Raw genomic sequence first — 23571 nt, forward strand, 5'->3', positions numbered from 1 at the left:
CTGACACCTATTTCCAGCAACCACAGCAGCTCACTTCAACCGGGGCTCCCAGCACCGGGATGCCAGCGCCCTCTGCTGTCCGTTTCCAGCAACCACAGCAGCTTGCTTCAAACGGGGCTCCTGGCTCCAGTTTGCGAGTGCCCTACGCCGAGATGCAGGGATCTTCCATCTCCCAGCTCCATCAGTCCCAGCAGCCATGTCGGCTGGGGTGGTAGGCACCGGGATGCCAGCACCCATTCTTCCCCCTCAGCAGGCAACCACTAATTTCACTTTATCCACAGCTAACCACACTGAGCCGCACCAAAACCGAACAAGAGCTTCAGCCTTCTCTCGCCTGTCATCGGCAGCTCCACCAGCACCCACACCTCCAAAACAGTTGTCATCTGCCCCCTCTGTCATCTTTCCTGTGACCAACGGCGTAGATAAGAAAGGCAGGCCCATCATGCAAGTTGTTCGATTTGCAACAACTTCAACAGTACCGGATGCACCATGTCCCAGTGCCACTTCCTCCACATCTGCTCCTTCTACGGTGGGGGCCATGCCCGCCCTGCATGCCTGCACAACCTACCTCGCTGAAGCTAGTTTCTTATAAAGGACTTGAAGAGGGTTTTCACCCCGGAACACAACCCTCCATCTCTTTCGAAATCAAAAAATCTTCAGTCGGCCATAACCGAGCTGGAGTCAGTCGACCACCCGCTCGCTAAGAAAGTTAAGGAAGGTTTCGTGATCCGACCGTTCTCTGTTTCCTAACAGCACAATCTCATCTCAAGTGATTGGAGGTTTTGGGGGGTCCGTCGCTGCCCGGGTGCGGCGGTGGATTCTCTACAGAGCTTCCCCACAACGAAGCAATCGAAGAACTCGAAGAACCGGCAATTTGTTTTCTTTTTCTTTCATAATAAATCCTTTAAACGCATCTTGTTGATGGTGTGGTCCTTGCTAGTGAATTGAAGATTATCTGGCAAGGTTTCAGGAGTCGGACCACACCTCAACAGCACCAACTTCCGATATTCCTATAAATAACCACCTGACCCTCTCCTCTTCTTGACTCTCGTATTCTGCGCCCAGATCCCCCACCTCATTTCTCTCTCCCTGTTCCTTCTTTTCTTTCCTCTCACGCAATCAAAGAACTCGAAGAACTGGTGTTTTGTTTTCTTTTTCTTTCATAATCAATCGTTTAAATGCATCTTGTTGACAGTGTGGTCCTTGCTAGTGAATGATGTGAGCAAACTCCTGTTGGCTTAGGAAACAGACAACAACAAAGTTTGTGTAGGCCCGTCATGCAAGTTGTTCGATTTGCAACAACTTCAACAGTACCGGATGCACCATGTCCCAGTGCCACTCCACATCTGCTCCTTCTACAGTGGGGGCCATGCCCGCCCTGCATGCCTGCACAACCTACCTCGCTGAAGCTAGTTTCTTATAAAGGACTTGAAGAGGGTTTTCACCCCGGAACACAACCCTCCATCTCTTTCGTAATCAAAAAACCTTCAGTCGGCCATAACCGAGCTGGAGTCAGTCGACCACCCGCTCGCTAAGAAAGTTAAGGAAGATTTCGTGATCCGACCGTTCTCTGTTTCCTAACCTCCACATCAGCCCCCTCGGTATCGCAACCACGAAATACTCCGGAAAGAAGCGGATCATCATCGATCTTTCAGCACCCCACTTCAGTATCATCCCCAGCATCAATAGCTTGATCCCGAGTGAGGCCTTCTCCCTTCACTACGCCACCATCAACCATGCCATCGCCCTTATCAAATTCGCCGGGAAAGGGTTGTGGCTCTCAAAGACAGACATCAACTGTGCTTTCAAAGTCCTCCCTATTCACCCAGACTTCTGGCATTTCTTCAGAGTCCGCTGGTGTGGTGCATATTACTTCGCTGTGAGGCGCCTGGTTGCAAAGCAGCCTAAACTCTTCGACACCCTATCTGAAGCCCTCTGCTGGATCCTGTCTAACAACCATGGGGTTCCATTCCTCGTCCATCTCTTGGACAATTTCTCATCATTTCCCCCCCTCATCGCCACCCGCTTCCGGCCTGGTTACCCTGACTTCAGTCTTCTCCGACCTCGGGGTTCCATTGTCTGCAGAGAAAACAGAGGGCCCCTCCACATCCCTCGAGTTTCTCTGAATCACTCTTGACACAAACAAGTTTCAGGCTTCACTCCCGTTCGGAAAGCTCAACCGAATCAGCCTCCTGATATCCAATTTCCTCTGCACCCCGTTTTGCACCAAAGTCAACTTCTGTCCCTTCTGGGCCACCTCAACTTCGGGGCCTTTATCTCTAACCTATTATCCATCGCTTCTTCCATCCCATCACTCTTGACTTCCATCTCCCTGGATAGCTCGAGCCATGCCGAAATCCGTTTATGACTCAACCTTCTCACCAATTGGAACGGAATCACTTTCTTTTACGAGACCAACCGACTCACCCACACGACATCAATGCTGCTCCTTCTGCCGGTTTTGGGGGTTTCTACAATGGAAGATGGTTTGCAGCAGAATGGCCTCTGGAGCTCGCAAATGAATGCCAGAAGTTCAGAAGCTTGGCACCTCACGCAGATACCTTCCCAACGCCCGTTCCTCCATATTCAGCACTGACATTCAACTCCTAAATCCTGCGCTAATACCCCTGGGCGACTCCCAGAGCTCCATCATCAGCCTATCACCCTCAACCCTCTCTTCCTACTGGACAGCTTGGAAAAGCTTCCATTACTTCACAACCTATATTACATAATCATTCCGTCATTCGATCTCATCACCTTGACTTCTTTCATTACTTACGCCCATTCCATCATGGCAATTAAAACACACACCATCAAAGCTTACCTTAGCGGTATCAGCTTCTTTTCCAAGCCAATAACCGGCAGTTCGATAACTTCCCTTTTTAAAGGACTACTGCGTCAAGAGCCAGCTAAAAGCCCTCACCATCTTCCTCTTACTGCTGACTTGCTGTTAGTCTGCCTCCACACCATCCATTCTGTTTACGGCACTCCTCAAGTTGCCCGAACCCTGGAAGCCATGTTCTTGCTTGCTTTTTTCGGTTTCCTCAGATGCTCCAAATTCAACACCCAACCATTCGTTCGACTCAAGCCGCCATGCATGCATTTCAGACTTGTCTCACTTTTCAGATGAAACCATGGTATTCTATTTAAAGCAAACTAAAACCAATCGATCTGGTCCGCCTACACCCGTCTTTTACTCCAAGGTCCAACCACCACTGAATCCTTTCGAAACCCTTGCTAACTTCTTGCAATTCCACAAAATCTCGGAGCATAAAAATGACGGATCCTCTCTTCATCTCGTGTTGTCTGGTATTTTTCAGATCCCAAAGATCTCAGATCTGCACAATCTCATCTCAAGTGATTGGAGGTTTTTGGGGGTCTGTCGCTGCCCGGGTGCGGCGGTGGATTCTCTACAGAGCTTCCCAACAACGCAATCGAAGAAATCGAAGAACCGGCATTTTGTTTTCTTTTTCTTTCATAATAAATCGTTTAAACGCATCTTGTTGATGGTGTGGTCCTTGCTAGTGAATTGAGGATTATCTGGCGAGGTTTCAGGAGTAGGACCACACCTCAACAGCACCAACTTCCGATATTCCTATAAATAACCACCTGACCCTCTCCTCTTCTTGACTCTCGTATTCTGCGCCCAGATCCTCCACCTCATTTCTCTCTCCCTGTTCCTTCTTTTCTTTCCTCTCACGCAATCGAAGAACTCGAAGAACTGGCGTTTTGTTTTCTTTTTCTTTCATAATCAATCGTTTAAACGCATCTTGTTGACAGTGTGGTCCTTGCTAGTGAATGATGTGAGCAAACTCCTGTTGGCTTAGGAAACAGACAACAACAAAGTTTGTGTAGCTGTTCTGGAGCTTACTAATAATTATTAATCAGATGATCATTAGCAGAAGATTAAAGTTCAGAGAAAAATGTAAATTGTGACAGATGGTTCAACTCCATCTGCTGATGAAAAAAGAAAATATCAAAAGCTCCAGAACAGTGAAAAAATGGACTTCATGGGTGCCACACTAGCAGCACGGCCTTTTAATTTCCTTTTTATGGATGAAGTGACAAAACATTTCAGAGGTAATTTGAATGTAGCACAATTTATTTATTACAGTCTTCCAGATTTAAAGATTGTGTTTATGTTCGTGGTGCATCTGGCAGTGTGAGTAGGAATTGCTGTGTTTAAGCTGGAAGCAGTCAGATGCAGACTGGGTCAATGCTGAGCTGATTTATCTTTCTCTCTGCCTGTCTAGACATTGATGAGTGTCAGATGGGGACGCACCGCTGTGGAGCCGGCCAGATCTGTCACAACCTCCCTGGCAGCTACCGCTGTGACTGTCAGACAGGCTACCAGTATGACGCCCTCCACAAAGTCTGCACTGGTACGTATCACTGTGTCAGGTCTGTGAAATGATGACAAACAGATTGGAGGTTTAGTTGTCCAAACAGTCTCTGAAACCAGGGCTGCTCTGGAGGCTTAAACTAATCTCACTCGCTCAGTGTGCTAATGGTATGTCAGATTTGAATAAAAAGGACAGGGGGACACTCCTGAAAATGATTGCAAATTAGATGGGGTTAACAATGAATTATTAGAAGACTGGTAGAAACACTTAACTGTTATATAAGGGACTCCTCCTGGATGCATAATCTATTCTTTACATCCCTGTTGACACTGATTGGATGTTAGAGATGAAAATAATGACTCCAAGGTTTGATGCCGTAGTCTGGATGTATTTCACTTTTTATAGTGATCAGGAAGGAATTATTTTTCATTGAGAAGAAATTCAAAGAAAAAAACAAATACTTACAAAGTGATTTCCTTTTTGCTGGAAGACTTTTATGGAAATTAATATAAATCATTGTCATACAAATTAAATTCACATCATCTGTTGACATTTCTTCTAGCAATAATTGGGCAGGTGAAACTAAGGTAAGAAAAGGTTATGTGTGGGCCAAAAAAGAAAACACTGTCTGTCCATTCAGACAGAATCAGATGCTGTGGTGCAAACTAGAGGTGCACCTGCATATATATGTCTATGTGTGACGTGCGTGTCATGGGCGGGGCTTGACTGGCTTGACGGTCAAGCCCCGCCTCCCGCCGCAGACGTTAGTATTGCATCCGGCCGCTAGTGATGGGAATTCCGGCTCTTTTAAGAGAGCCAGTTCTTATGGCTCGGCTCACTAAAAAGAGCGGCTCTTTCAGCTCCCAACTGGCTCCTCAGATTTTTTTGTTGCTTTAAATTAATGTATTACCAAAAATAATGAAACATGGTGCGTAAAATGAATACCTAATGTACAAAACATACATTATATCAAATGTTTATTAATTATATGGCTTATTATACTCAACACGGAAACAGAGCTACAAAAAATACATCTTAAAGTACATAGCATAGTATATATGTCTATGACGTCACACGCCAAGCTCTGCCTAGAGTGCACTACGTCATCGTGGTTAGTTCAGGGACAGTCGGGATTTCGGAAACTCGGTAGAAACAGCGCCTGGATGGAGGATTTTTCCTACATAAATTATCATGTAGGCATCATCAATCAGCAGACTGTACAACAATCAAAGAAAGCATTATATAATTTTCCTATCTTCCAATGATGTAGGTCTGCGTCAGTCTAAAAAACATACCTTGGAAAACTTTTTTTAACCACTTCTCACCTATACAGCGTCATGTCCTATATTGATGTGTCATAGCCTTTGTTACTGTATGTGCCCGTTTGTGTGGAGTGTATTTTGGGACTTGTCCAGGTAATCAAGGGCAGTGGTTCTCAGTTGACTGGTTAAGTAAGTAAAAAAGTTGAACCCTTTTCATGGAATATCATAATGATAGATGATTGAAAAAAGCCAGCGATAGCAAATAATGCAAATCATTACCAAAAGAAATGTTTCTATTATTTCGCAACAATGACACTTAAGATCAAACTATGAAATCTGTTAGCAGTAGGTCAGGCAAAAAAAAAAAAAAGTACAATTATTATCTATCCTGCAGTGAAGAAAGGGGAGATGTCCACCACTGCCTTTTTTTCTTGATCCATAAAGATGTTATGAAGTGGATGATCCTGGTGGTTGTTCTGAATGGCCTCTCACATCTTCAGTGTACATCTCTCCACCACCAAGTAGTTTACCCAGCTGCCTTGCATCCTTGTGTCTGATGCCACCTCGCCAGCAGAATGGAAAAAAAAGACAATCTTGCCACCACAGACTGATAAATCATCTGCAGCATCTTACTACAGATAAAAATGAGTCAAGGACTCAAGAAAATTGTTTTCATTTATTAAATAGCAATGAAATTATTTCTCCTTATGATGGTTGTGTCACAGGTGAGGCAGTGGAAATGGTGAGCGTCTCAGCATTTGAAGCTGCATTTGCAGATACGGTATTCTGCAAGACAAAATATTTATTACATTAGAGTTATTGACAGCCTCACACAAGTACAGTATGTGCTTCTGTAGACCACATAAAGAGTGACCATACCTCCATGGCGGACTGCCGCATCTAAATGGTTTCTGAGATGGTAAACTGTAGTGTGATGTTGTCTTGTCCGAAAGGGACAACAAGGACAGTCATACGCCTCTGCTGAGGGAAAAACTGGCTCCTCGCTGACCGGGAAATAGGTGGGATGCTGAACAAAAACAGAAGAACAATTGACCATTAGATTCAAGATACACAAGGCCTATTAGAATTGATATTATTTTACATTCATGTTAATTAATTCAACATTTCAACGTTAGATAACTTTCTATTATTTTTGCTATCTCATAAGACTTTGTCACGTTCGATGTAACGCCGAGAAATCAGCAGTTTGTCGTAAAGCGCCAACGGAAGAATGTATTTTGTGTGAAGACGGCTCTACGGACTACAAATCTGGTGTCCCACAAAAAATACCTCACCAACTGACACGGGAAAGGGCGGCAATTGGTGTGTGACGTCACCTACGCGACTTGTAGTCTTTCTGGTTACAGATTCTTCTGAATTTTATTAGACAATAGTTTTACAACAAACTGCTGATTTCTCGGCGTGAAACATGATGTTTTAAACAGGTAGAGGTCATATTTTTTTTCTCATGGCACAATTCAATCGGATCACGAAATAAAACTTTGACTCCCGTTCACTTACATGGAGACTTTTTCCGAGTTAAGGTGCCATAGTGACCGTTACTTCCTGCTTCCGCTTAGGCTAAAATGCTAACGCTACCGTCGCGTAGGATATCTCACACACACACACACACACACACACACAGAGCTATATAAATTACAACAACGCTAATGCTAACGCTACCGCCGCGTAGGATATCACATGCGCTGAATGCTGACCATTAAAATGCCAAAATACCCAAACGTTAAACAACAATATACACCCACAAAAGCGCCGTGAGATGTGAATAAAGTTTTTCATTTATTGCATTTATTGTAGCAACGTAATTCACTCACCGACATCACTTTCCAACAGAATTTCTCCTTTCTCCAGTTTCGCGGGGGTGGTTCCGTGAGGGCGTGGCTTGACCATCCAGCCAGTCTAGCCCCACCCCCCGCCTACCCACTCGCTAGCTCCGCCCGTTGGAAAGAGTGTGGGGTGGACTCAACCATTTCTAAGAATGGGGGGGGGGACAAAATCTTTAAAGATGTAAATAACACATTATTGCGCGACTATAATGAGCACTGCTTACATTGTGCTTTCAATAAATGCTACTGCATTGTTCAAAAAATAATAATTGTGTCTCAAATTATTCTGGGGGGGACAGCTTTACTGGCGGGATTTCCGCCTATGAGTCCGCCCCATTAATTTCAGTGAGAGTGGTGTGTTCAGGATGTATATATGTATGTATATATGCTGACCCTAAACTGCTCCCACCATTCATTGGCATCTTGTATCTTGAGGATGCAAAGCAAAGCATTCATTTCTGAGGACGTGCACAACCGATGCTCCAAGCAGACGCAGGACACGAGAGCTAGCCACCATGCAAGTATATCTTTAGCCTCATTGCCAAAAAGGTTTGGAAATGCAAATACAAGTGCCCCAAACAAAACAAAACTCAGCCTTTGTTACCTTTCCACAACTTGAATGAATGAAATGAATGAATGAATGAATGAATGAATGCTTTATTTCAAACATGTGAATAATATATTACACTTGAAGCACTAGTCGTTAAAACCCTTTGTATGTTTGAAAAGGAGTAGGAAGAAGCATAGCTTATTAATTCCTACCCCTTCTCCACTTAGTACCTATGTCTTACTTCCTGTGTATCCTGTTTTTTTTTTTGTTTTTTTTTAATACTCTCAACAAAAACAATCACCAACAAACAACAACACAATAACTGCTTGTGTAAAAATGAAATAAATGACAAGTATGGCAAAATGTGAGAACCCTAGTGTTTGTCATACCCCTCTTCTTCCTTGTACCTTGTAAATACCATCTGTTTGTACCGCTGTTTGAATTTGCTCATGGTTGGACATTGTCCGAGCTCCTAGTCTGTTCCACAGTTTCACTCCACATATTGAAATGCAAAAGGTTTTTAAAGTTGAGCGTGCATACAGATGTTTTAGATTCAGTTCGCCCCTCAGATTATATCCCCCTTCTCTCGGAAAAAAACATGCTTGAATATTTACTGGTAGGATGTTGTTTGTTGCTCTATACATGATTTGTGCTGTTTGGAAGTGTACCAGATCAGTGAGTTTCAGTATTTTTGATTTTGAGAATAAGGGGTTAGTGTGTTCTCTGTAACCACTGTTATGAATTATCCTGATTGCTCTTTTTTGCAGCATCGACAGTAGCCTCTTTCACACTGCCGTTTGCATGCGGGGATCCTGCGCCAATTCTCCGCACCCGCCTCTGTGTGAAAGTTTTAGATGCGGAGAGGGGGGAAATTTCGCTCCGGCGCTGATCCGCCTCTGGAGGGAGTATCAGGGCCGCATTATTGGTGAGCCGTCCCAGTGTGAACAAATAAGCCGGAGGCGCGGAGCGAGGGCGTGTCGGTCTGACAGTCTGATAACTGCACAGGTCCTTCACTCAACTAAACACAGAGAAATGTCCCACAAAGCAACGTTACAGGACCGAACAAAAGTTACGTAGTAACTGTAACTGTCTTTAGCAACTTATATAAGGAAAACAAATACCACAGCTGTATGTAGAGAAGCGTCCGTCCTCCTGTCTGTCCTACCGACTCTTCGTCACATTTCTGCCAGAAAAACAGCGTCTGGGCGCGCAGATGGTCGAGTGGTTAGAGCGCATACCATAAACGCAGCCAACTCTGGTTCGATTCCGGCCGGAGGTCCTTTGCTGCATGTCACATCCCCCTCTCTCTCCCGTGTTTCCTCTCTGTCTACTGCTAATAAAGGTGTCTATACCAGGAAAAAATACCCAGTTAAAAAAAAGAAAAACAGCGTCTGTCACCAACTAAAAACTCACCGAGTGTTTGTGATGAAAATCACCGCGACCATCAGCCCCCCGTACCGAGACTTAACCGAATTTTCCAGTCAATTTATCAATTATTTCTTTCTCTTCTACTGCTGTGAGGAACATTGAGTTAGTGTTTTTTATCTATGAGATTATCATTCCAATCCTGTGATGATGGGGGATCAGGAATTTTTTCAGCCAGGTTTGGTCCAACACTCACAAAGAACTGGTTAAAGCTATTCACTATATCATCAATGTTTTCCTTTCTGATATCATTATCTATGAAATACTGAGGGTAGCATTGTCTAGAGCCATTTTTGATAATGCTGTTTAGTATATCCCATATTCCTTTAATATTTCTTTTATTTTTATTTAGTATCTCTTTGTATTTATTTTCAGCCTCTTTAGTTCTTTCTTTTATAAATTCTCTATAGAGTGTATTTTTCTTTTTACAGGCATTCTGTAACCCCTTAGTGATCCATGGTCGATCTGAGTATTTATGTTTCCTACTATATTGTTTAATAGGACAGTTTTTATTATATAATGATGTAAATATGCTTAAAAATGTGTTGTATGCCTTATCAATATCACTTTCCTTATATACAGCATCCCACTTTTGTGCACATAGGTCATTTCTCAGTGCCTCCATAGTTTCATCTGTCCTCAGCCGTCTATATGTTGTCTTTTTATCTGTCTGATTTCCTTTAAATTCACCATCGTAAACTGTGAAGACTGGCAAGTGGTCACTGATGTCAATGATCAGTCATCGCTGACAGTGTTGTCTTCAATATCATTGGTGAAGATGTTGTCAATTAATGTGGAACAGTGAGGTGTGATTCTGCTAGGTCTGGTGATTTTTGGATAAAGGCTCATGCTGTACATTGTATTAATGAATTTGTCTGTTACCTTGTGCTTGTTTGGATTCAAAAGATCAATATTGAGGTCGCCACAGATGAAAATGACTTTTTGATTAACCTTTGAAAAGGATGCCTCGATCCAGTTATTAAATGATTCTATGCTAGAACCTGGTGCCCTATATATACAGCTGATTATTACATTTTTGTTTTTTTCTCTACAGATTTCAATTGTTATACATTCAAACAGATTGTCCACAGCAGTTGACATATTTCCCACTATCCTATAGTTCAAGTCTTTGTCCACATATACAGCCACACCTCCTCTGCTTTTGTTCTTTCTGTTGATGTGGTTGAGTTCATATCCATCCAGCTCGAAATCCATTCCTTTATCAGCTTTAATCCATGTTTCTGATATGGCAATAATCTTGAATGGTTTTGTAAATTTACTCAAGTAATCCTTAATGTTACTAATCTTGTTTGGTCAAAATAAATCCTAATTTCACAGTGTAAAATGAAAATATTACAGTTGTGCACACAGTATTCACTAGCTGTTGATGTGTCATAGCCCATTCAGAGCTGCTGTGACCACTTCACCATATTCCACCACTGGCCTCTGTTGCTCTCATAGGCTGGGTTCAGTCTGGTGTCCAGCTGTGTTCATTGGGAGGAGGGCTGAGCTCAGGTTGTGGTGTGGGCTAACTCCTATCAGCTGAAAGGGCCACTACGCTCTGTGGCTAACTAGGCTACTGGCTAGTCCCCCCTAACCCCCCAATTAGTGAACGTGAAAAACTCACACTGCACATCATTGGGTGTGTGTCTGGATGAGACCTTAGCGGCCCGAAGGTATCTGTGTGCTGTCTCATGGCTCCTTTTCTCACACTGACAGATGTAAATGAGTGCTGGCGCTATCCTGGCAGGCTATGTGCCCAGACCTGTGAAAACACCCCAGGCTCCTATCGCTGCTCATGCACAGCCGGCTTCTCCCTAGCACTTGATGGCAAGAACTGTGAAGGTAAGCCAGAATGTTATATATGTCTGTTATATATATTAAAAAGGAAAAAAAAACATATACATATATATAGCAAATGCATATATATATAGCCATGCACAGTCCCTGGAGTTATACACTGATAGAAAGGTGATCATGAGACTTTTCTAAGTCTTTGTCATCATTGAAACCTGCTTTCTTTGGGGATTTAATTTAGTCCCCATCTCTTGAATGCAGAGGCATCCACCATGTATACATAATGGTTTCCAGGTCCAGGTGCAGCAAGTCACGACGTGGCAGTGCTTTAAAGAGCAAAGCTGACCAGGAGCCTGATTCGCATTACACTCAGCAGTCACAGTCATTATTCAGGAGACTGAGTGAAGTTGTAAAGGTTTGTGTTGATGATCCATGTGTTTGAGTATCAGTGTCTTTAACTGAACTGATAAGCAAAATAATACTGTAGCCTGTAGCATATCCTGTAATACACAAATTGATGGATTCAAATTCACGCCGAAGCAATGATAAATGGCTGCCTCTTACGAATAATAACTCTGTCGTTAGCCAAGTCACTCAGTTTGCCCTCTGTCATATTTATAACAGTGTTGTTACTGATGCTGTTCTTACTACTGATTCTAAGAAAGCAGTTGGTGAGAACCATTTGGAGCATATCTTTATAGAATTTGCTCAGAGCATATAACACGCACACTTTTAATTGAACTATTTTAACTTGTAAAATTTGAAAATCAACACTACTCCTACATTTGCACAAGGGTGGAGAAAAAGGTGACCAAAGTTACTACCACTATGTTTCAATACTGTCCTTTCCATCTAAAATCCTTGAATCATTTATTAACAATCAATTCAAGTCACTTTAAGTAAGATAATTAAATCAACTACTAACAATAACTCTGTCAACATCTAAGCATTTGTTTCATTACATGTGTAATTATGAACCCCATGTTCTATATTAAACCTATATTGGCACAAAATGTCTGAGCTATGCTGAGAAAAAATGAGGATTAATGAATCTGTAACTCCACAACTAAATCGCATGTACCTTCCAGCTCCCCCAAGCACTCACCAGTGCCAAGTGTGTGTCAATCCTTTATTAGTAAATAGTACCCAGCAAAATTACCAATTCTATCTGTTAACTAACTTTAGGATTTACTACTTCAATTTTAAAGACTTACATCCTCTGTAGTAACCAGTGGGTTTGGGGCTGAGTGCCATGTCAGACAGATTGGAGTAATCAGCTAACGCATTTCCTAATTTAGTAGACAATAGGAAAATGCCCAGTTTGGCCAGTATTCTTCTTTGAAAATGTGAAAAACAGAAAGAATTCTAACCATATATTTTTCTGTTCTTTGTTTAGATATAAATGAATGTGACAAAAACCCCTGTAGCCAAGAGTGTGCTGACATCTATGGCTCATATCAGTGCTACTGTCGCCAAGGCTACTTCCTGAAAGAGGACGGACACACCTGTGAAGGTATCTTCTACCAAGATCACTAGGTAGAGACTGGTTGGTGGAGACCAAATCAGATCCAAAAGGAGAGTGAATACTGGACTGGACTTTAACCAGTTAGACACACAAGCTACTTCAAATGAATTATACTATATGTACAGTACAGTGCAATATCTTTCTTATGTTTTCATGTTTATATACGTAAGTGATTACCACAGGTTAGTGTCAAGAACTAACTATCAAGGCAATTACATGTCAGAGGTACATTCATTGTTCAAGTTCACCTGTGAAATCTAGTAAGCCAGTTCAACTCAGCCATCAGATCTTACCTTTACAAAGATACAAATGTTGAGCTTAGATTGACATTGTTAGAGAGTTGTTAATTTAACTAAATGTGTTTATTACTGAGGTAGGTAAGTGCTTTGTTTAAACCTGTCTTTGAGCCCTACACTGGGCTCCAATCTGACCGATGAAATGTGTGTGTCTTTTTGAACAGACATTGATGAATGCTCCCAGAGCATCGGGAACCTTTGTACCTTCAAGTGCCTTAATGTTGCCGGCAGCTACCAGTGTTCCTGTCCTCCTCATGGATATGTTATGTCTGCCAACGGACGTACTTGTAGAGGTTAGCCGTTAATGAAAAAAACATTATGTTGTAGTATGTCAACTCTGGATACATTTGCATCTGCATTTAAAAGTGTTGGTGAAAAACTGTCTTTAAGCAGATTTGATTCCCATCTTTACATGTATTTTTCCACAAATTGGAAACTGCATGTAGACAAAAAAGATCTTTCACCTAGTTTAAAAATTAGGCACAAGCTAACTTTTAACTGCAGTTGAATTAGTTGCTGCATCCATCACTGATATCAGTGACTTTGCTCTGTGATGAAGTTTATCTCAATTTCTGGTTGAAATTCAGTTATACACATCGTACATAACTCATTCATCTTGAGAAAGTTTGATACAGTCTGAGATTGCTAAGGTGTCATGGAGATGGAAATCTAAGTTGGTCTGCAATGACACTTGGACTGAGAATTCCAGGTCGTAACACATTCCCTTCACTCCGCCCCTGTGTTCTTCTCATATTTCAAACTTTCATTTAACTTATAGGTATAGTCACTGATTCTGGGGAAAGACTGTTGATATTTGAATGTGCAGCAAAAAATACACACCCATCCCATCAGTGCCCATTCAGAAACTCCGCCCCCCCAGAATTCATGGAAAATTCTGTAAAACATAGCAACACAAGTCAAGCAGAAACACAGCAAACTCTCCATCCGTCTTCAGCCCTTTCAACTCCTTGGAGGTCCCCCCCCCTACCTTTGAAAGTCATGGGTCTTCACACTTACTTTATCATAGTCCTTCTTTTCAATTTTTTTTTTTTTCAGCCATCTCTCTGACTTCATTACATGCAGCAGAGATACCTCACAGCCACTCTGATTGCTCACTTTATAACATTCCCACAGCTCCCCACTTTTTTGTGCACAAACTTAAACCCCAAGTGCATAACCTTACTGCTGGACTTCGTCAAAATGTGAGACTTTCATACACAAACAGAGGAACATCCTCCAACCATCTCTAAATAGCAGTCTAGCCTGGCTCTATCCAGTGTTTAAAAATGTAATTTATACACAAGCAAATATGTAAATACAACTATTTGTGATTTTATAGGGAGAAATATGTTGTACTGTAATGATATGTATGTATTAATACTGAATTGGCCTTTACTATTGACTGTATAGAAAGATGGATGGCATGACAGCTCCCCACAAGTGAGGCCAAAAAATGTGAAATGCCCCCCGATGGGTTAGGGTTAACCCCTCCCTTGTAAGCAGATGGGACTAAAAACTCATGCCAATTTGTACGCATTTTGCGTAGCAAGTACGCAATTTGACATCTAAACACGCTGGTACGACTCGCCCCTCTAAACTACGCAAAAAGCTGCGGACATGTGAGTTCTGTGGCAAATATGCACGTGCGGTACTCATGTCTGACAACACGATGCAGCAGCGTGGTAAAGCAGTTTCAGCCAATCATTGTAGAAAAGCGGAGAATAACGAGTCTAAAGAATTTATAGCGTAACATCCCCGCCCCCCTCCTCCCTGCCTCCTCCTGCCCTCTGCCTCCCTTTCCGTCCTCCGTTCCCCACTCGCTGCAGTTGGCGCTTAAAAAGGTAAAGTGTGTGTGTGTGTGTGTGTGTGTGTCTGCGGACCTGACAGCTTTTGGTAAATGTGAATCGTTACGCGTAACGTTACTTTAACTGTGGAAACATTCGAGTCGAAGTCTAAGTGAAAAAAAGAAAAAGAAAAAAAGATTTGCGAGGTGTTTTTTCTTAGCAAATCTATCGATCATGTTCCCCTAATGACCAGGCATGGACTGGCCATCTGGCATACCGGGCAATGCCCGGTGGGCCGACGCACATTTATGGGCCGGGCTTTCATAATTTAATCCAAATGTTTTATTATAAATCATTTTTATCGACCGCGATGTCCCATTGGTTGATTTTCTTGAAGGACATTGGGCTAGTCCAATCTCACTCAGCCCTCCTTTTTTTTTTTCTAAGTGCACAATTTAGAGGGAGTGGCCCATTGGTCCGTCTTCAATATAGACAGTGAACTGAGCCAATTAGGATATAGTACGAAGGCGGCCCCACCCCTCCCTGCGCTGTCTCCTGTAACTTCTGATAGTTTCAAAGTGTAGAGCGCGTGGACTGACAACATGGAGCAACCAAAGAGAAAGAAATTGGGTGCAGAGAAGTTGCGTGCTAAGAGAAGAATCTCACTGTAGATGCTGCAAAATGTACTAAAATCACAGACATGTTCGCTGGAGGGGCTGCTGTAGCCTCCACGTCCTCTGAGACAGCAATGATCCAGTAACAGCAGGTTGAAGGTGAAGACAGCAGCAGCGGGCAGGAGAGGAGCAGCCAGAGATGATGCTGACTGACAGGGACAGTGTAGTATAGCCGGTAAGCAGGTAGTAACGTGGGACGGGGACTGTGAGGTGATGGAGGGAACGTTAGCTCTATAACTTGTTGACTTGTTGCTCTCTTACATGAAGAGCTCTCAACGGGTCGGTCCGGCCCGACAAACCCGACCGGACCCGCGGGCTCTGGCCGAGTTAACGGGGGGCGGCAGACAATTCATGCGGGTTGTAGCGCTGTGTCGGGTTCGGACTGTAATTTTCAGGCCCGTTGAGAACTGTAATTACATGATAATGATGAGCAATGGCGATTGATTAGTATCGATATTAATTGGTATTGCATAGGCTACTTCTCAAAATCTGGCAGCCACAGCACCTTATTCTGATAAAACAGCAAACGGTCAAGGCTGAGAAGTGTCGAATGAGCATTAAAGCGAAACTCTCGCCAAAAAGCAACCGAGGCTTTATTTGGGATTGAATATGAGTCAAACCTTCGTGTGAAAGCATAATTACGACGAAAGAGGCACTTTTAAGATTTACCGTAGTTTCGGTTTTGGGCACGTTAATTTTGAACGGGAGTGCATGGGGCAAGACATGCTAGCATCAAAATCGCTATTTTTATAACACTAAGAAGGCTCGACACATCATCAAACTTTGAAGGTTTTTGAACTACTCACATTAGCTGCTGCGCTCCTGCGCGTCGCCGTCATGCCAGACAAAAAGTGTTGATCCCCGAGTGCGACCTGACAGGCAGGAGTAATGGTGAACCGCTCCTCAAGCGTGCCTGTCAGGCAGTGTTGCCAGATCAGATTGACAGTTTCCAGCCCAATCAGATCTTAGAACCCGCCCAATCCACTAAAAACCAGCCCAAATCACGAAGTTGTCAGACACCCTTGTGTGTGTGGGGGGGGGGAAGCCGCTTCTCGCTGTTAGCGGGGGAGGAGAGAGAGAGAGAGAGTTATGCTCCTCCCCGTTAGCCGGGGGGCGGGGGTTGGTGCTTTTCTGTTCTATTTAACTTGCTCCTCCGCTGCTCCTAATGGGCTCCTGCAGTTCAGAGTGCTGTTTTCACAATATTAAAAACTCGCCAAATGTGGACAAAAGCAGCCCAGATTTTATTCACCCGCCCAATGTATTTTTTTCCCGCCTGGCGTCAACAAAAGTAGCCCAATTGGGCGGAAAACCGCCCAATCTGGCAACACTGCTGTCAGGTCGCACTCGGGGATCGACACTTTTTGTCTGGCATGACAGCAACGCGCAGGAGCGCAGCAGCTAACGTGAGTAGTTCAAAAACCTTCTTTTTCATAAACTCTGTGTACACAAACAATGTTCTCAATGCTCTTGTTCATGAGTAGAGACCCTAGTGATGCTACGAGCAAAGTTTCATGTTGTGTCGAGCCTTCTTAGTGTTATAAAAATAGCGATTTTGATGCTAGCATGTCTTGCCCCATGCACTCCCGTTCAAAATTAACATGTCCAAAACCGAAACTACGGTAAATCTTAAAAGTGCCTCTTTCGTCGTAATTATGCTTTCACACGAAGGTTTGACTCATATTCAATCCCAAATAAAGCCTCGGTTGCTTTTTGGCGAGACATTCGCTTTAAGTGTCTCAAGTTGCTTTGCATGAGTTCATAAAGCAGCCCTGTTTTTAGCCTGATATAACAATTTGATAGATTTTTAAAGGGAGCACCTTTTAACCTGAAGAATTAGAATTGAGCTACTATATCAGGGAAATTCAGAAAATACATATTAGAGATGATTTCAATAAAAAGGATAAAAAATCAATTGAACTACACAGAGCAGACAAAAGTGGTGGAGTTAACAATAGATGCTAAACTTCTGAGATCTAGGATGCCGATGATACATTATGCTTGAAATAGAATATACCTTTACTCAACTATGTGTTGAGTAAATGTACTTATTTGCTTTCCACAATGGTTATTTGATAGACTTCTAAAGTAATAATAAACTGTAGATTTCTAATAAGCCTAAAGGCAAAAAGTTATGGGGTTATTTTCCGGTTGTGCTCCGCTAATTATGAGGGGCTGGTCTAAGCCAAAAATGCCAGGGCCGATTTTTTGTCCCAGTCCAGCCCTGCTAATGACCCCAATGCATCGTCAAAGAAAAAAGAGAAAGAAGAGGCAGCGGTGCATCTGTGTGTGTGTGTGTGTGTGTGTGTGTGTGTGTGTGTGTGTGTGTGTGTGTGTGCATTTTAGCCTTTATGTATATCCATTGCAGATAGAGAAGGCCTGTATATAAGGAGGAATGTGATTATTTATACAGTTTAAACATGTAGCCAACAAATCTTTTGCAGCAAGTTTTGCAACCAGATGAGGGAGATGAAGACAGGGAGGGACAGGGCAGCAGACCTGCCAAAAAGAAGAGGGTCCATGTCCCCCAGAAGTTTTTGAATAAATATCAAGAACAGTGGCCATGCTTGCGACCCTCTAAAGTTCCTCATCATGCATTTTGCACAGTGTGCAATTATGATGTGGACATAAGCCACCAGGGAGCTGCAGGTAATATATAAATTAGCCCGGTGATGTGTGCATATGTGCTGTAAGCCAATTTAATTATTACATTCTTGAAAACAAAAACACCTATTGCAATATACAAAATAAATTATTACCATTTTAATTAAATATATATTAAAATAATTTTTAATTCATTTTGATTAAATAAGTATTGAAATAATCAATGCAGTTAACCTGTGGCTATCAGCTTGTATAAGCACACATATCGTATAATGAAAGCTAGTGCAACTTTTTAGTTTTACTGTTCAATATTAAAATGTCCAGTGCAGTGCACATGATATTTTGGAGTCAGGTCAAATTGTAAAAAATGTCTATCACTTAACTTGTCAAAATAAGAACTATGAACAAGTGTGTGTGTGTGTGTGTGTGTGTGTGTGTGTGTGTTTTGCAGACTGTGGACGCCATGTGGAGGGCAAAAAACATTTAAAATATAGGTTTTATTGTTTTTTTATAACCGATTTCCAGGCAGTGAATGGGGAAATTACTGCGTGCAAAGCAATGAAGTTGTAAAAGTCTGCGAAAAAAAGCCGCACAACACAAGTGGTACTCAAAATATTTTGACGAGGGTTGGCAGGTCTATACACATCAGATTTTTATTTTTATTTTCCCCTCAAAGATATTTTCTGTAATTTTAGGTAATTTTAGTCATGGTAAAGTGTGCTGAAGAGTTAATTTCTCTGATAATTTTACGATTGACAGCTTTCTTTGATCCCAGCCACTTACCCATGGAGGCCAGCAATTATTATGTTCATCCTAATATAAGCAGAGATAACTACATTTTATTTTGGACCAAAAAAATACATTTTTTATTTATTGTTGCTTTACTAAAATGTAGCTAGTCTCATGATGAACACCCCATCCTAAGAATGGTATAAGCAATCTTCTTTGTATACAGAATCAAAAGATGAACCCGGCCGGCACATGACATGAGAAAAGTACTCATCTAAACTAACTGCTGGTTGATGACAGACTGAATTTCTTGCTATGCCGGTCTAAAACAGGATGCCAAAATAGAAAAGAGCAGGAAATAATCTTTGTACTAATTTAAGCTAAACTAAAGACATAAGGGTGCATGTCTTATCTAACTCTTAGCATTCAAAGGGTTCATCTCTTTAATTTATTGTGTTTTTCAGATATTGATGAATGTAAAACTGCCACCCACAACTGTTCATATGGACAGATGTGCTATAACCTTCAGGGGGGTTTCAGATGTATCTCCTTTGACTGCCCTCACAACTACAAGAAAGTGTCGGACATGTGAGTCATGTTTTTCTTTGTTCAAATGTTTTTGTTACAATTCTGTCTTTTGTTGTTTTTTGATGTAGAGCCTTAATTTCCAAGTTTCATTGTTAAGCATGACCAGTTTACTGTGTTGTGGTTATTTTGCAGCATCCTGAGCATTTATAACCTTACATACTGGCCCTTTATGCATTTACCTCATCTGTGAGATTGTTCAATGGGTTCTGCCGTTTTGTCTCTCTCTGCCTGTTCTCTAATGAAAAGTACTGTACTTTCATGCCCTTGCAGTGCAACGTGTCGTACAGAAGGGCCTTGTTAGCTGTGAACCTGTGGCCTCTATAAAGGCTTGATTCTAACTGAACATGACTCTCATCGAGTGCTCCGATGAAGTCAGATGTCTTTGATCGGCTTGGTGCTTCCCGGCGCCGTCTCTGTGGCACTCCCCACTCTGTGCTCTGCATGGACATAACACAGCCTATCCCCTCCACTTATCCCACAGGAGGCGTCTTATCAATGTTATCAAGAGACACCTTATTAACCTCAGCCTGATGTGGCCTGGCTCAGTATGGAGAGACATCTTTCATTCTTGAGTGGACTTGGCAGCTAAGGAAGCATGGACGAGATAAAAAAAAGTCCCCTGGTCTGGCTTTAGTGCCACCCTATGATTCACTAGAGACAGTTCCAAAAATCACTTATTTTTGCATGAGCTGTGCAAATTTCCCGATGCACTACATTAGGTTTTACTTTGGCCTGTAAATCCTCACGAGTCATGGCAAAGCAGTCATGGAGCATCTCAATAGAGACTGAGAATTAGCTTCAGTGTTTGAAGATACTTTCTTTTTGTAGCTTATAACTTAACTTGCAACTTTCAGTATAGAATAGCTTTACTAGCTACAGTTAGCTTAATCAACACTGGTTTTCCCATACTGTAGCATCTGTTTTAGAGACTGCCGAATCTCACTGGTCTCAATATGAAGGAGTTACTTATTGTATAGACACATTCAGACACACAACTTATTGGTTCATCCTTCATCTTCATCTTAGTACTACTAGTACTAGCGTTCAGCTGTTGGCTGTGGAGCTCGGATTTTGGGTTTGAATGGGAATCCACTGATTCTTTTTCAAGTTATTTTTTTAATAGCTCTTTTTCAAACTTTATTTCAAACATGTCTCACAAAACATGATGACATGACAACCAAAACCAGACATCCATTTCAGTGTTGTTTGAGCAGGTATAGTTATGCATTCAGTAAAGAAAAAAAGACAAACATTTTATCTCATAAGTATGTGTAAAATGGGTCAGTACCCATACTGTTAACAGAAAATCCTCTTTGGTTGGCTGACTGGAGTTTATTAATTCTAGTTGATTGAAACAATACACCTAAATCAATTCAAGGCTTAATCTAACAACATCTGTTAGTTCAACACACTTCTGTACCAATCACAGATGCGGATAAGATAATGGTGTACTCGCTTTCCCTAATCATAAAATTATTTACCAATAATACACACTCACAAGCATTGTCAACCAATACACCTCAAGTACCGAGCCTCCAAATCTGTCTTGCACATCCATCCTCTTCTGACTCTCTCTCTACTTCTTGTTCTCTTCAGACGCTGTGAGCGGACCAGCTGTCCAAGCAACTCCTTAGACTGTCAAAACTCCCCTGCACGCATCACACATTACCAGCTCAGCTTCCAGACCAACATCATCATTCCTGCCCAGATCTTCCGAATTGGACCATCGCCAGCCTATTCTGGCGATCACATCACCATCAGTATCATCAAGGGCAATGAGGAGGGCTACTTCAGCACCCGGAAGCTTAACAGTTTCACAGGCGCTGTCTACGTCCAGAGACAGGTCCGCAAGCCCAAAGACTTTCTGATAGATTTGGAGATGAAGCTGCTGCGGCAGGGGATGTTCACCACGTTCCTTGCCAGGATTCATGTCTTTGTCACATCTAGCAACATGTGATACCAGAGAGAAAAAGACAGAGAAATGGACTGGAAATTTCATATGGTGCCAAACTTTTATATGCACAGACTGTTTTTGGAATGCTTCTACACAGCCAAGCATTATTCAAGAATCTTGTAAACTGTTGCCAAAGACTTGACTGTTTGCTTTTTGATTGTTGGCAGGTTATCTGCATTTGTATTTACCACATTTTTTTCCAGTTTCTCTCTTGACTCCAGCATAATTTAGTGTTAGCTTGTCTGCTCAAGCTGTTGGTATGTGCAGACAGTGGCAAGGTGATGCACTGGTCACTACGCATGTCTGGGTGTGTGGTTTGCCCTCTGCTCCACTCTCAGTAAGAATTACCTCCCTCTGTAAATGTTATTTTTTACATAGTCATGACAGTCTGAGGAAAACTAATAAACCTTTGCAGCACTAGAATTTAAGAGCACTTGTTGCTATGGAGGATCAACACTGATAAAATGTAAAGTCTATCTGACAGGTCAGAAACACTACTAAATACTATATCAGTTAAACAGGACTGTCCAAAGTGGTTCCAAAGTGTTTCTAGCAAAAAATAAATACATACATTATTTTTAAAATTATAACAGTGTTTGAGTTTTTTTGTGTGTGCTAAGCCTTTTTTTTAAATATGAAGGATCCCTAACTGTTGATGTATTTTTCATAATTTGAACATGGCGAGTAGAGTGAGTCTCGGCTCAGGAAGTCAGTCAATTAAGGAAACTTAGAAACACAGTACCATTTTGAATCCTAACACTACAATAGGTATTTGTTTTTGGCTGATGGCCAATCATGAGTTTCAGTATTGGCCTTCCATGGGAAAATTTTTGGGCTCATCTCAGTTACAGCTAAAATAGAGTCTGAAGATAATTATTGATATATATTACGTTTTTCCTTGTATGATCCCTTTCCAATCAGTTGGTTGAAAACAAGTAATAAGTGATATAAGAAAACAAACAAAAAATCATCATGAATAATCAGTTTTCATTTGGTTTTAGGTTTTAATTTATTTTACCAACTGTTCAGAGATTAAAAGAAAAATGTGTCATTTTAGACTTCATGTAAAATCTATTTAACAACCACTATGATTTATGATCACTGTATTAATGATATACATTTGTCATCTTTGTCATAAAATGTGATCCGATGAAATGTCACTAGTCAAATTCAGTGCAAATCACAGTAGAAAACATGAATTAATTAGACTGGCACTCAGTAAAGCATATACCTCCGCCAAAGCCCGACCGCCCTCTTTAATTCAGCAATGCCTAATCCGATATCAGATTCAACCCTATCCTGTCCTATTTTGCAATGTTGTAAGTGAGAGAAAATTCCTTGATCCAGTCCCTCTTCCAGACCCCCACCAAAAGTTAATGGGGTCTATTCTGGGCTGATACCCATCCTCCATCCAAATTCAGTGGAAATGTGTTCAGGAGTTTTTGTGTAATCCTAATGTAGTTAACCAAATTTAAGTAGCCAAAGAACTAACAAGCAAACAGTGCTGTAATTTACCATACATGTATGAAATCATATATGATAAATTACATCAGTGATATTATATATTACAAGCGTTGATTTTATTTTAAATGTCACATATCTTTCTATGTTACTGTGTGTTAATGATCTCAGGGTAATATTCATGTACTTTTCGTATACACTCAACAAATTCCTGTGTAGTTTTCAGGAATGATCCCGTCCGCTGCTGTAACTCCAGACTGGCCTCACCCAGCCTGTAAAGTTTCAGCTGCCATGTGACATATATAAACCAATAAATAGATGATCAAACTGTCAGTTGATCAATAAAAGTACAGGTCAAATTGTAAAGTGTCAGGATCAGTTCTTCCACATCAGTGGTGGACAGTGGTGCAAAGGAATCAGTCCCATTGTGAGTGAACAGTGAGCCAACATCGCCATCAACTGGTGAAAACATGAACAGACCAGGGCCTCACCACCAAATACCAGTACCACTCTAATAATCACTTTTTAAATACACGTCACACAAGACTGGACTAAGAATATAAAAATTACAGTCAGTGAATACTCATTTATTTTACTCTGAGTGTTTGCAACTTCTCTAATATTTGTTATTCACAATAATACTGCACATTCCTGATCTTATCTGTTCTATCACCTATTCCAGTCCTCCACAAGGAAAATTTAGTGTGCGTCACACCCTTTAAAACTCCCGTCAGG

The 23571-nt window shown here is 41.7% G+C and overlaps 1 protein-coding gene across 3 annotated transcripts in view; it reads left to right on the forward strand.

Annotated features, from left to right (window-relative positions):
* The window catches only part of fbln2 (fibulin 2), a 101080-nt gene extending 79118 nt beyond the window's left edge, over positions 1 to 21962 (forward strand). For 2 of the 3 annotated variants that reach the window (XM_030421012.1, XM_030421013.1), the window contains exons 12-17: positions 4254 to 4382; positions 11147 to 11272; positions 12621 to 12737; positions 13210 to 13338; positions 19298 to 19421; positions 21018 to 21962. In XM_030421012.1, the coding sequence (XP_030276872.1) occupies positions 4254 to 4382; positions 11147 to 11272; positions 12621 to 12737; positions 13210 to 13338; positions 19298 to 19421; positions 21018 to 21378 (986 nt within the window). In that variant the 3' untranslated portion in view covers positions 21379 to 21962. The remainder of the gene's footprint in view (positions 1 to 4253; positions 4383 to 11146; positions 11273 to 12620; positions 12738 to 13209; positions 13339 to 19297; positions 19422 to 21017) is intronic. The other variant, XM_030421014.1, reaches the window with a different exon arrangement.
* Positions 21963 to 23571: the final 1609 nt, after the last annotated feature.

This window comes from Sparus aurata, chromosome 6 (assembly GCF_900880675.1).
Source record: "Sparus aurata chromosome 6, fSpaAur1.1, whole genome shotgun sequence".
Lineage (NCBI taxonomy): Eukaryota > Metazoa > Chordata > Actinopteri > Spariformes > Sparidae > Sparus > Sparus aurata.